Below are 15,054 nucleotides of genomic sequence, written 5' to 3'. Positions count from 1 at the left end.
GCAATAGGGCAATTTTCACCATAAGATCTGTTTGTGGTTAACTCATTCTTTGCGACCATGATTTTATTTGTGTGCCATTCCAAAGCCCTTAAAAACATATCATTTTTTCCATTCCATATTTGTTATTTCATTAATTTTGACACGTAACATCATTGTTATTTGCAGTGCAATTGGGAAAAGTCTAGTTACAACAGATTATCCAGGAGGGGTCCCTCCTGGTCCTGATGTACCTAGTGATAATGACGATAAGGATTTGCTGGCTAATGAAAAGGCATCAGCTTGATATTGGTGAATTGTGATCTGGTAAATGTTTGCTATAGAATAATTGTCAGGATTCAAATTAGAAAACTCAATTGTTCTACTACCCATGTTTAAATTAGTAAACCATCATTTTTTACATGCAGTTTTCTATATCTAGTTTTAGAGTTCAGCCACGGGTCTCTGTTGTATGCAGCACCCTGAACAGGCATACTCTTTAACACATGTGGACATGCACGAACAAATAATTTATGATGCTTTTATCTATATCCATACTTTTAGATAGTTGTTGAGCTCTATGATGCAACACGAGAAACAGGCACACATATTTTCTTGCACACACAGATTTAGTTACTCAAATTCTCAAGAGTTGCTCTGTAAATATTGATGTGCTATTGATGGGGGAATCTCTGGAGACCGGATGGAATACCTTCTAATGTGTGAAAAGGGAATTAGAAGTACTTAATGAAACTTTGATTTATCAAGTCGTAGCTTTTCGTCTATAGGATTAGTTCAACAAATGTTATGCATACCAATATGTGCGGCTTAAATATGGTTACCATCATTTTGTGGATATTGGTGCAATCATAGCATTCACATGATTTAGTAGATAACTCTATTAAAATGGATTTTCCTTCTATTTCTTAAATTCAGAATAGAAATATCTACAGTTTAAGGATTTCTCTCTACTGTGTTTGATTTGCAAAATAGAATTCCGAGCATACAAACATATTTCCAATTACAACTTAGATCATTTTCCATTTTTAATCAGAAGAAATTACCATTGTGATGGTACCTTGGAGAACTACTTTGTTTGAAACTGACATGTCCTGTACTTGAAATTTTTATATTCCGCACAAGGCTGGGACATTGCTCCAAGGGATATGATGATAAATTTGGTTTTCAGTGTATGAACTTCATCTCATATAAATTATAATCTATACAATTCCACAGCCTCGTTGTGACTGGGTAAAGGAATTCTTTTCTATGTGGCCTTCTCCAGAAAGCCCTCCATGTATGTGGTTCGAGACCAGAAGTAGCAGTTTGGATCCATTTTCACGGCATAGAATGGGTTAGAAGACTCTCATCGTCATTACAAACAAATTTAGTTGAGTTGAGAGCAAGACATCCAATGAATTTAAAGGTGAAGGAATTTTGGTCTGCTTTCATTGTATTTTGTGTGATATCATATGATAGATTAGAACTACTAAGTACCCCAAACATGTGAAAACCTTGGCCTCATAGTCCTCACTTTCCACTCAGACTGTCAAGGATTTCAGTTGGATTCGGAAGTGGCCGATGACCCCCTTGTGGACCGCCTCAAGGAAGAGGCAGGTCGCTTCTCCATTTTCAGCATCATGCGGTTCATGTGCTTCAGCGTGTAGCTGGAAGGCATCATCACTGCATAGATGAAGTGATGAGGGACAGTCTGCAGATAGTGGAAACCCAAAGTAACTTCCTCCCTACCCTTCCTCATGCCACTCTTCATCATTGTTCCTAGAGCTAAGTAGAATCCTTCACAATTACTGACCTAAGATAGTATGAATTCTGAATTATACATTCCTTAATTCTGAAGATAATTAATCTAAAAGATTGGGAAGAAAGAAAAGACTTAGCATTTTTCTGAATGACATTTTATCAATGAGTATGTAGCATATGAAGATATCTATAGTTAGTTTGATAATGACTTGACGGTTCACAAAATGCGGTGTTTCTTGCTCAAGATCCATAAGAGAAGAACCAACATATAAATGAATAAAAAAATGGGTTAATTGTGCATCTTTTGTTCCCTTAAATCGTGGGGTCTCGTGATGTTTGTTGGCATTGTGTTGTCATTGATGTCAACCAGTATAGGATGGCAACTAGTATGGGAGATTGATGAGCAGGGTTTGTCATTGATGCACACCGAGAGTGGTGCCTTTGATGTCAACTAGCATAGCAGGTCACCGGTAAGGAAAAGAGTGTCAACCAGCGTAATGGTCATTGGAGTCACCGTTACACAAGTAAGTGTTGACTTGTGTTGAAGACATGGACTGGAGACCGGTATGGTATAACAACCGGTAAGTGTTTTGTTGGTAGTGCGTTGTTGCCAACTGACAAGTGGATTTGCAGGGTGAGCTAATGTAGAAGTGCCAATTGGTGTGATGTTGGGATGTGAAATAACAAGACTCCCACCGGATAAAGATGTAGTCACCTAATGAAGAAGATATCATAGGTTGATGAGAAGACTGACATAGAGTGTGCCCAACCGGATCACATGTGCTTGTTTGAAGATATGCCTACTCTAATAGGGAAGCCATATTGGTGCTATGCTGGATGCAAATGAAGATATGCCTACTCTAATAGGGAAGCCATATTGATGCTATGTCGGATGCAAATGACAAGGATCCACTCCCACCGATAAATAGAGCTTATCTCCCATTATGCATGGAATGCATCATAGTTCTTCGAGATAAGACATAAGAGTAGAAGGCAAGTGATTTAAGGCTCATACAAGATCAACAGGCGAAACACTAAGTTGCCTTGGGTGCATGAGATCAAAGATATGCACCAAATCAGTCAGGTAGACATGACATGTTGTCGATATAGAGAATGAAGGATATGTTTGTTACTTTGACAAACCAGTTGATATGAGAACATGTAGATGAACTCGGTTGTGTGGTTGGTCGGTGATCTTGTCTGAACTGACTCAAAAGACTCAGCAGAGGTGGATGTCGACAGAGACACCACATGGAGTCCAAGTGTCAAACCTATGGACCGTGCATTGTCAGTGAAGTAGCTGGTGACTAGTCGATATTTATGTCGATAGCGTGTTTCACGGGTCGAGAGCAGAAGGGTGCGACTCGAGACTGATCAGAGGACAATGATCTGATTTGATGACTTCATGATTGAGGCCGAGTGTCCAGGTGCTGATTAGGGTAGGTAAAGCTATTTGCGTTATCACTTCATAGGTGTTTTGACAAGTGCAGACCGAAGGAGGTGTCGTGTTTGCCAAATAGGGCAAACGTGTTTTGAACGCAATAGGATTGGCGGAGTCTGATTGATCCGTTGTAGGTGGTCGATCTCTGGACGAAGATCTAATTGGATTTGGTTTGCCTCGTGGTCGATGAAGAAACCCTAGCAAGCCAGAAGTTTGAATGTCGGTCATGGTTGGAAAACTCAAGGATAAACATGCCGACTCATGACTGAAGACGATTGATGATGTTGTAGGCAAGGTGATGATAGATAGAGAGTGAAAGAGCAGCAGAGAATCCATCGACAATCACAGAGGAGATTGTGTGCTTGAGAGAGAGAACCGGTAAGAAGAGTTGAACTAGCGAGGGTAAGGAGACTGGTAAACTGTCATTGAGTCAGTCAGTGAATTGCATCGGTAGTGATTGAACCGGCATAGAAGATTACACAGAAGAGAAGAGTAGAGTCATAATCTGTGAAGAACCGGTAAGCTAAGAAGCAGCGGTGACCAGATAGCAAAGGACTGGCAGAGTGAAGAAGATCGGTGGTAGTTAGCAGCAGTGTGATAGAAGAGAACCGTGAAAGAGAAAAGGACCGGCAAAGAAGAAGAAGCATAAGCTGAACTAGTGAGGTTGCAACAGAGAGTGAGTTGCAGCAGGAGATAAGGTGAGCAAAGAACCGACAGAGATCTGTGTAGAGGTGAATCGGTGAAGAGACATATTTACGAGTTACAAAGTTCTTTTGTAACAAGGATATTACTTTTGTTTTAATATATGACTTTGTAATCACTAAGTTGGAGCTCGGTGCAGGGGTTTGTGCCCTAAAATTAGGGGTTGGCGCTCCTTGGGTTGGTGCCCTAAAGCAAAAGTGGTACTCCTTGGGTTGTTGCCCTAAATGTTGTGACCGAGGTTTTCATTGTGAGGCTGGATTGGAGCAGTAGTCTCCAACAACATTTCTCATCGAGGTTTTTCCCATCTTGGGTTTTCCTCATACATCTGATGTTATGTGATGTCCCTTTTATGTGTGGTTACATTTGTGCCATTCTCCCATCTAACCGGTATGACTGCTTTATGTTTGATCTATTAACTAGTATGCACACATAGGATAGAAAAGGGTAAAGTTTAGTAATCATTGATTCACCTCCCCTCTCAGTGGCATCTTGTGTTCAACAATTGGTATCATAGGATATGTTCCCGGTTGATAAGCTTTCTCCAACTTGGGTAGATTCTGGTATTTGAACAAAATGGTTTGTTTAGTGTCAATCCCTACTCTAGTTTTTGATGGTTCAAATTATTCTATTTGGAGTTGTAGGATAGAAGTCTAGCTATCCTCCTTAGGGTTTGATGTGTGGATGCCAGTTGTTAATGGATACCCTAGTCAAGTCAGTCCTCCCATCGATTCAGAAGCAAAAAGAAGATATCGGTGCAATGATGTAGCAATGAAGGCTATATTTTGTGGTCTCACAGATGATATCTCCTCACAGGTGGATAGATGCAAATCAGCAAAGAGTTTATGGGACGGATTGAAGAAGCTCCATGGAAATGAGCCTAGCACTGCAGAACCAGTTTGTGGAAGCAAGAAGGAAAATGTAACACATGAGTTTGCAGATGAAGGTAGATTAGTATGCAACAACAAAAATGATGAAGAAGAAACTCACCTCTTCATGGCTCAAGAATCAGAAGATGAGAGGTACACATCTGAGAATGATCATGCAGATCATTCCTACCAACAAGATGTGTTTGGCAGTGATAGTGAAGGTGAAGAAGAAGATGAAGCAGAAGTAGATCTTGAAAGAGAACTTTTAAGTGCACTCAAAGAATTCAGTAGAGTGAGGAATGAATACAAGTTGTTCAAGAATGTTGCGGTTGTGGAACGTAACCGGTTGATCAGATGCCTTGAAGAATCTGAGAAATGTATCTCAGAGTCGAAGACTCAACAAGAAGAGATCAATGAGTGCCGGTGTAAAGATTTAGAGTCTGAGCTAGAGGACAAGAATAAAGAGTATCAACAACTAGAAGGAGAAATGGAGAATCTTCAAAATGACCTTGAGAAATGTCAGGATGAGCTCAAGGCAAGAATCCAGTTTGATGGCAGCAATGATGCCTTGGATAAAATGCTAAAGAAACAAAAGCATTCCAAGGATACCGAAGGATTAGGGAGTGGTGCTGGTGAATGCTCCACCAGCAAGAATCTCCCCCACCAAGACATTCTATTTGTCTCCTCTAATGGAGATATCAAGGGACAAACCTTCACTGTTCGGAATGCTCCAAGGAAGAAGGTTGACCTGACTACACTCAGTGAAGACATGAAGCTAAGGATGAAGACCGATGCTGCAGGAAGGAGAAACAATATAGATCCCAAAGGAAAAGGAAAGATGGGAGAAGACAGCTTCACCGGAAGCAAGAACATAAGAAGACAACATAAAAGACCTACTACCGATAGAAGACAAGTAAATGCTATCGCCCACAAGACAAAACAAGTGTGGGAAATGAAGGGATCATATGGAAGAACTGTAGAAAGTGAGCATCCCAGGATCCATCCCCAGAGAAACAGACATGGAGATACTAAGCTGACAAGATCTCCACAAGCATGGCAAAACAAATTTGTAAGTTATGTGCCCCCTTTCTTCGGTTATTGTTTTGCATGCAAAGAATATGGCCATATGGCAGGTGAATGCAAAATGAAGTCTAGGAATAGACAATATGCTCTTCCTAGAAACAATATTGTTGTTTGTCGGAGGTGTAATGGCTTTGGCCATGGAAGCCCTGATTGCAGAAAGATGGGATTGCAATCATATGACAACCGATATAGCAGCTATGCTCAACATAGAAATGGATATAGAGCATATTGAGGTCAAAGACTTGCATGGAACAAAAGGAGAAATGCCCTTGCAAGATCAAGTGGTCCATCGGTTACAAAAGCATGACCAGAAGGAGATGGTCAAACCGGTATGACAAAAGGTCCTCCTTTCATGCATATGGCATGAACACTATTTGCTTCTTTAGCAATGCTTCTGGTAGTAATGCAGAATCCGGTAGAGAAAGGACCAATCAGCAAAAGAAAGTAAGATCTTCTCCCAAGACTGAAAATGGGAAGAAGAATGAGACCAAGTAGGTATGGAAGAAGAAGGAAGGGAGTAGGACCATGGACTGGCATTGTGCATTCAATGCACAAGTGATATCTCCTAAGGCTTAAAGGAGATGCAGGACCTTAGGGGGAGTAGTACATTGACCATATTATTCACCCCGTCAGTGGAAGAGGACAAATGGAAGAACAAGTTGCTGCCAACATAAAGGAAGAAAATGAGATGACAAGTGTGTGTAGTGGCTGCCTTGACTACACATCTACAGATGAAAGATGAATCAGTGCTGCATGTGTCAATGGATGGCAAATTTGCAATTGGGATCGGAAGCAAATTGACACAAGAAGACATGAGTTAAAGGTAGGTGCTCTGGTAGAGATGATGGACCGATGCAGGAAATCGATATGTGTAGTATGGTATCGATATGAATACTAATCGATAGTGTAGGTTATGTAAGTCAATGAAGTCTGAGATCATTGCATTAACTCTGGTAGCATGGATTGAAAAGTTTATGTCTCAGGTGGTACTGAAAAATTCATGAATGACATATGTTGGCCGAGTAGCTAATCTTGTATGCATGCATCCTTTGTAGGCTAACCGGTTTGATATGTGGCGTGATAGTGATATTGTATGACATTGTGTACATCTAGGATCATGTCATAAATTGTGATGGATATAATGGAGTTGAAAGATCATTAGTTGATCACATATGCACAACTCAACCAGTATATGGTGTAGATTGGAGCTCCAATTTAGAACCTGACAGGCAATGAGGACCTAAGGTCTATGACTTAGGGGGAGTTGACAACCATATCTTATGATTGTTATCAAACATGTTGGACACAGGTGGAGTGCATGTGTCCATGACTGTACCGGTATGATTGTTTCTTTGGAAGTGTCCAGGGTTGTGAGATATTTCAATGTCTATCCAACTCAAATCACAACTGGACCATCGAGAGTGTTGCTTGCAAAGAGGGAAAGTTACTTGCACAGGAGAACATGCATTTGGTATCGAAACAGATACAATTGGGATCAGTGTTAGCTTCAACACTTGGTATCAACAATTTGGGGTCAGAATGGCTTCTACATATTAAGGGCAGATGATGTAGTTTGACTGACAGGTATGTTGTATTCACTGACACATGTGCCTTCAATTGGTTTCAGACTTGTATATGCAATAGGGTTCCGGTTTGTATATACACTTAGTTGCTGAGCAATTGGTGTTAGTTGGTGGTTGAGCCCTTCATCTCAAGTGCTGTGAATTGAGAGGATGCAATGTATGATGGTTAAAGGAGGAGAAGCATCCGATAGAGAAAAAGGAGAGAAAACTCTGTTAGTGCCCGATAGACACAAGGAGGAGAGATACCCTGTCAGTGCACTTTGCCATTGTTGTCAAAGGGGGAGAGAGAATCTATAGTATGTCAGATACTACATGTGTGAGAATCCATAGCACACACAAAGGGGGAGAGAGAGAATTTGTAGTATACTGAATACTACATGTGTTGACATCAATGCCAAAGGGGGAGATTGTTGGCATTGTGTTGTCATTGATATCAACTAGTATAGGATGACAACTAGTATGGGAGATTGATGAGCAGGGTTGTCATTGATGCATACCAGAAGTGGTGCCTTTGATGTCAACTAGCATAGCAGGTCACCGGTAAAGAAGAGAGTGTCAACCTACATAATGGTCACTGGAGTCACTGGTACACAAGTGAGTGTTGACTTGTGTTGAAGACATGGTCTGGAGACCGGTATGGTATAACAATCGGTAAGTGTTTTGTTGTCAATCGACAAGTAGATCTGCAGGGTTAGTTAATGCAGAAGTGCCAATTGGTATAATGTTTGGATGTGAAACAACAAAACTCCCACCGAATAAAGATGCAGTCACCTAATGAAGAAGATATCACAGGTTGATGAGAAGATTGATAGAGCGTGCCCAACCAGATCACATGTACCTGTTTGAAGATATGCCTACTCTAACAGGGAAGCCATATTGGTGCTATCCCAGATGCAAATGACAAGGATCCACTCCCATCGGTAAGTAGAGCTTATCTCTTATTATGCATGGAATGCATCATAGGTCTTCGAGATAAGACATAAGAGTAAAGGCGAATCGAGACTGATTAGAGGACAGTGATCTTATTTGATGACTTCATGATCAAGGCCGAGTGTCCAGGTGCTGATCAGGGTAGGTAAAGCTATCTGCGTGATCGCTTCATAGGTGTTTTGACAAGTGCAAATCGAAGGAGGTGTCGTGTTTGCCAAATAGGGCAAACGTGTTCTGAACACAACAGGATTGGTACAGTGATTAATCCATTGCAGGAGGTCGATCTTTGGATGAAGATTTGATTGGATTTGGTTTGCCTCGTGGTCGATGAAGAAACCCTAGTGAGCCAGAAGTTTGAATGTCAGTCATGGCGAGAAAACTCAAGGATAAACATGTCGACTCATGACTGAAGATGATTGATGATGTTGTAGGCCAGGTGATGATAGATAGAGAGTGAAAGAGCAACAAAGAATCCATTGCCAATCACATAGGAGATTGTGTGCTTGAGAGAGAACTGGTAAGAAGAGTTCAACGGGCGAGGGTGAGAAGACCGGTAAACTATCATTGAGTCAGACAGTGAATTGCACTGGTAGTGATTGAACCGACATAGAAGATTGCACATAAGAGAAGAGTAGAGTCATAATCTGTGAAGAATCAGTTAGCTAAGAAGCACCAATGATCAGATAGCAAAGGATTGGTGGAGTGAAGAAGACCGGTGCTAGTTAGCAGCAGTGTGATAGAAGAGAACCGACAAAGAGAAAAGGACTGGCAGAGAAGAAGAAGCAGAATCTGAACTGGTGAGGTTGTAGTAGAGAGTGAGTTTCAATAGGAGATAAGGTTGCAGTAGAGAGAAGGTAAGTAGAGAACCGACAAAGATTTGTGTAGAGGTGAATCGGTGTAGAGACATATGTGCGAGTTACAAAGTTCTTTTGTAACAAGGATATTACTTTTCTTTTAATATATGACTTTGTAATCATTGAGTTGTAGCTCTGTGCAGGGGTTGGTGCTCTAAAATCAGGGATTGGTGCTCCTTGGGTTGGTGCCTTAAAGCAGGAGTGGTACTCCTTGGGTTGTTGCCCTAAATGTTGTAATTAAGGTTTTCATTGTGAGGATGGATTGGAGCAGTAGTCTCCAACAACATTTTTCACCGAGGTTTTTCCCATCTTGGGTTTTCCTCGTACATCTGATGTTATGTGATTTCCCTTTTATGTGGTTGCATTTGTGTCGTTCTCCCATCTAACCATTATGTCTACTTTATGTTAGATCTATTAATTGGTATGCACACATAGGATAGAAAAGGGTAAAGTTTGGTAATCGTTTATTCACCCCCCCCTTCTCAGTGGTAGCTTGTGTTCAACAATGTCATTAACATTCTTCATTCATTCAATCAAAATAGAATAGAATAACTTTTGACATTCATGCAGTAAAATAAAAAAGTCACCCAATCAAGCCTTTTGGCTTTCATTTATATTTCCCTTGAAAGTGCCAATGAGTTCTCCAATTTTCTCAACTAACTCATCAATAAATAAACTAGGTAGAGTAGCATTAACCAGAATTATAGCTAGCTTGTTCTTGAAGGCATTGCAATAAAAAAAAGTGTTTTTCTAATTCTTCTATTCCATAAGAACAAAAGACACTCTCGCTTCCCAAGCTTCTTTTGTCCTTTTCTACCTCCCGATTTCACAGTTAAGCTGATGTGAATTAGTTTTTAATTGGGCTATTAGAATATTTGTCCTCTAAGGGACATTCGCTCCTATGTATGCTTTTTGTTGATGATCACATTTAGGGTTAATTCCTCAAGATAATATTTCTTCTTTTTGTTGAGAATTCTTCCCCACATAGGCTTGCAAAATTTCTCTATGACAAATGCCTTATTAACTTTCTTGTCACTAGGACAAACATTTAAATAAATATTTCACTGGTTCATCCACTTGCTGTTTTACCTTATCCATGACTTCATTCTATCACTTCATTGAAGACAATCTTAGGCCATTTGTTTGCTTCCAACTTATCAATTCTTTTGAAATATCTTACAAATGAACCATAATAATGGCTTCCATATGAACATCCCTTTGTTTAGCTAGTAAAGTCTCATAAGGGTTTGACTCTTTTATTCTAAACTTGTTGGTGATCATTTGCTTTTGAATTCTCTCTATTTGCATCTACTTCGCCTTAGATATGTTGCTTGCCCAAAGTCATAATCATATAGCACCATAAAAATAACTAAAAGCCCAAAAAGTTGGAATAGTTTTCCAATCATACAACTCTACCTCTCTACATTTGATTCAGAGGGTAAATAAGCTTTCTAACCCCTTAAATTCCCTAATTTAGTATAGCACCCAACTATGGATAACAATACCAATTCCCGTAAATAGCTTAAAAAAATCAATATATGATGTAAGAATCACACTTAAATTGATTATCTATATTGATATGATGACCACACAAAGAATGATTTATGAATAAGAATATATTGAAATGCCAAGTCTCCATATTAATGTGATGATCAAATAAAAATTGAGATGTGAGGTAGAAACTTCTTGGCTACTAATTCTTTTATATCGATTTGGAGACTAAACAAAGAATGGTTAGATTTTGTCTAATACCAATTATCTATTCCATATTGATGAAATGCATGAAGGATAATCCACAAACTAAGAGAAATTTACTTAACTAATACATGATAAATGGTGAAAATACAATGGGAATCAAACATTTCCATGTGTAATAGCACTATTATGCCCTTCAATAGAGCTAACAAATAACATATAGAGCTAATGTATTCACCATTAACATCATATAGTATCTAGAGGAATGCAATGCAGGATTCATGTATCCAAGGTTAAATTAATGTAAACGACTCAAAGCATTAGAAGGATTATGGGATTGGAATTTCCACATATGATGGATTTTGTGTTTGAATTCTCTCGTTTTGTCTAAGGTCAAAATTTGGTGTTATTACAACGTTACTAGAGATAACTCCTTATACGAACACATTTGTGTGCCAACCACTTCAACTCCCTTAACCTAGACTTATGTAGATGTGTGCTTTTTGTTGTCAAAACTTTATCTTGTAGTGTGCATGAATCTTGATCTAGTGATATTTGTTGTACACAATCTTTACATAATATACAGAGTTAGTTTTACACAACGTGGTAGATTTATGTTGTGTAAGGTGTGAAATCAGCTACAAGATACATAAATGATTTTATGAGATAAAACAAATTTAGGCTTGAAATGTTTGTAACTACAAATGGGCCTTAAAGATGCATGAACCTTTCTTGAAGGTGCTTGTGTTGCTTGTGCAATTATGCAAAAGGTAAAAATACAAGGCTTCTTGTGTTGTAATATCCAAACAAGGTTGGATGTATTGTTAGAGTAAATCCAAAATATTTTCTGTATAAGATGTGAACTTCACAAATTGTAGACCTACAAGTTGGAAATTTATATTTTTCTACAAGTGATGAACCTTATGGGTTGTGCGACTACTTGGGCTAAGAAACTATTGTGAATAATGCAAAATTTTATTGGCAAGGGATAAGAGGTACATGTGCTCAAAACATCACCAACACCAAAAAATAAATACTTTGATTAGTAACCTTTTGTGATGTAATTGAGAGAAAAGAAGGAAAGGAATCAAATAGTCACCAAGTTAAAGCAACACTTTTCAAGTCCATAGATGGAAATTAATGCTTGCTTAGTGATATTCAACATCTCAAAAGCGGAAATGAAGAATTGCAAGACACACTCTATTAAAAGATAGAAACCCTCATCCTTGCTATGGGAAAGTTAGTAGACCTCGTTGTGTGAAGTTCTTAGCTCATTGAATTTTTCCTTGGTAGTTCAATTCAAGTAAAGGAGAAATATAACCAAGTCATACAAAATTTGAGAAACATGATGACTTCCAAGGAAGAATAACTAGTCTATTTGCATGTAGAGTGACAACTTTAATAGTATTGAACAAGTCACCATCTCTCAAAATTACACTAGTTTAGGTGGGATTATCTAACCTTCCTTTCTAGTTCTAGGACGACTCTTGTTTTGAGTGTTAGGATTCCCAAAGATACTGAGAGGGGGGAGGTGAATCAATATATAACTAGTTATAAGATTTTCTTAACTTAAAACATGTAAAACATATCAATACTGTATACCAGTAAACAAGAAATAATGCAATAAACAAAGATAACATCAACTACATGAAAAACACACCATAACACAATAGTTTAATGAGGAAACCTGGTGTGGGAAAAACCTCGGTGGGACTTGTGACCCACAATATTCACTTACTGGCCAATAAGATAATATTATTGCTATAAGAGGGGCCTGCACATGCAGGAAGATCAAGTGCCTAGGGTTCACTGCTCAATTACAAAATGGGAAGTCTCACTGACTTACAAAATGGATTATATAAATCCAATGTCTTGTACTGCTTCAAAATAACATCTACTATGCCAAATCCAGTATCGGTTTATAGCTCTGTTTTATACATAAACCCTTAACCTATAATTCACATAATAGGTCTGCCTTATTTTGCCTATTAACTTCCTTTTCATCCATCACTAAAATGTTCTACAATGATCTCTTATATATATGAGTCATTTTACAACTTGCCAAGTCGGCTTACAATGATTTTACAATAATTTACAAAATTATTATAAACAAAATTCCTATTGGCTTCTGTGCCGGTATACTTCCTTTCACTGCCGATGGTTTGTGTGCCAGTGTAAAGTCTGACCTTGTTGGTGCCAATAAATTGTCTTGCCGGTGTCATAGGATTGTAAGGTTGCCATCAATGACAAAACCTTCAATCACCTACAATATCTCATTGGAGTGTGTATTTGCCAACAATCTCCCCCTTTGGCATTGATGGCAACACTCATGAGAAAAATCCAAAAATTGTTATCCAAAAGAATCTGCCAGAACTGTCTTGCCAAAATTTGTGTACCAAAAGAATATGTGCTCCCCTTGAGCTGATGAGTCATTTGCTGGTTATTTTTCTCATTCCACTACTCCCCCTTTGGCATCAATGAGAAAGGTTGTCAAAGTGTCAATTGAGTATGGTTTCCTGTTTCATACTTGTAACCGGTTGGTTACAATCTGAAAAAGATCTGCCAATAACAGATTCAGGCTCTTAATGAACCATTTGCTATCTTTTAATGCGACCTCTGTCCTTTGAATTGTACCGGTGAGGTGTTGCATTTGTTTTGCTAGTGTTTTCTGTCTTTGAATTAAAGCATCAGACATTTCTTTTCTTAAGGAGGCGAGGTAGTCCAATTTTGGACTAAGTCTCCATTTCAGATCTTTAGCCTTTCCTTTTCTTCTCTCCTTTTCTCTTTCCAACTTTAGAAGTTCCTCCTGAAACCTGTTATTTTCTGCTCAAAAATTGATAATGGTTCAGATAAATTAATGAAATTATCAGCTAGTTGATTTATTTCTTCATGTATCTTGCTGATCTTCCAGTCTATATCTACTGTCAAAAAGTTAGTTTTACATGGATCTCTGTACAAGGTTTTAAATTCCTTCAATGTACTACATAATTCCGGTAAAAGAGTGTCAAATTGTCTTGTACACTTCTTTATTTCTTCTTCAAAGAATTTGTGTTTTTCCTTCTCTAGTCTTTCCTTGAATGCTTCCTCTTTTATTTGTTCAACTGTCACAGTGTTGTCAGTAATATACTTAGACAATGTGTCAAGTTGATTCAAAGAATCTTTATTATCTACATTGCACTTAGGTGCTATCATTTTCAAAATTGGAATTGTGTCATCAATTGCTTTGTATGCTTGTGAACTACATTTTGTTATCTTCTTGATAGAATCCAAAAGAACTTCTGTCACATTTTTCGATTTGAATTCTGCATTTGAAGAGTCAACAATTTGTATTCCGTCGGTGGGAGCAATTTCTTTGCTTGTGGTGACCTCTGGTAGGTCAATTTGTGTTTGCATCTCTTTAAGCAAAGGTTTAGATTGCTTAGTTGTTGCCAGTGGCACTGTCTCTGCATGAACCTATTGCTGTGAGGGAGCTGGCTGCTCTGCCTATTTCTTAGTGTTGTCACCTGCCGGTTTACTTTCTGTGCTATCTGTTGCTGGTGGCTCATTTGCCATATCTGTTTTCTCTGTTGAATCCTTATCTACCACAATATTGACTTTCTGAGTGTCAATGTTCATTGTATATAACACCTCAAAATCTGGATTTGTGTCCTCATGTGATACATCCATACTCTCACTAGCCAGTTGATTGTCAGTGGTAAATACCGGTGGAGTATCTAGAGGCGGTGGGGATAAGTTATATGTTATTTTTATGCTGGGTGGACCACCAACCTTACCTTTTCCCTTATCCTTATCTTTTTGGTATACTTTGATGGGTTTAGGATTTCGATATTCTTCCTGCTTTTCCTTTTGTACAAGGAATATGTCCCATGCATTAGTTGTTTCCTCTGCAACTTCATTCACTCTACCAACCATAAGTGCTACATGTCGGTGTGCAGTTGAAAATACTGACCGGTTAGCCTCTGAGATCAGTTTATCTATCTCATTTGGTGAGTTGACTGGATATACAACAAGTAGTTTTTCAATTTTTATTTTCTTATCAAGCTCTACAACAGCTTGCCTTCTAGCTTCAAGTCTTTTGAATAGTTCTGCCGGTAATTCGTCCACAACTTGCATCAAAAATTTCTTGTAAATATCCAAGTGTAGGATTACACTGTTTTCAACTT

At 38.6% G+C, this 15,054-nt stretch overlaps 1 protein-coding gene across 5 annotated transcripts in view; it reads left to right on the top strand.

Moving 5' to 3' along the window:
• Positions 1–525, top strand: part of LOC131074823 (phosphoglycerate mutase-like protein 1) — a 126,246-nt gene extending 125,721 nt beyond the window's left edge. For 2 of the 5 annotated variants that reach the window (XM_058011530.2, XM_058011533.2), the window contains 2 exons: positions 166–303; positions 455–525. In XM_058011530.2, the coding sequence (XP_057867513.1) occupies positions 166–283 (118 nt within the window). In that variant the 3' untranslated portion in view covers positions 284–303; positions 455–525. Of the gene's footprint in view, positions 1–165 lie in introns of all 5 variants that reach the window. The other 3 variants (XM_058011531.2, XR_009113126.2, XM_058011532.2) reach the window with 3 other exon arrangements.
• Positions 526–15,054: the final 14,529 nt, after the last annotated feature.

Source organism: Cryptomeria japonica, chromosome 6 (genome assembly GCF_030272615.1).
Source record: "Cryptomeria japonica chromosome 6, Sugi_1.0, whole genome shotgun sequence".
Lineage (NCBI taxonomy): Eukaryota > Viridiplantae > Streptophyta > Pinopsida > Cupressales > Cupressaceae > Cryptomeria > Cryptomeria japonica.
Note: the sequence above shows the minus strand (reverse complement) of the source record. Positions and strands in the feature narration are given on the sequence as shown.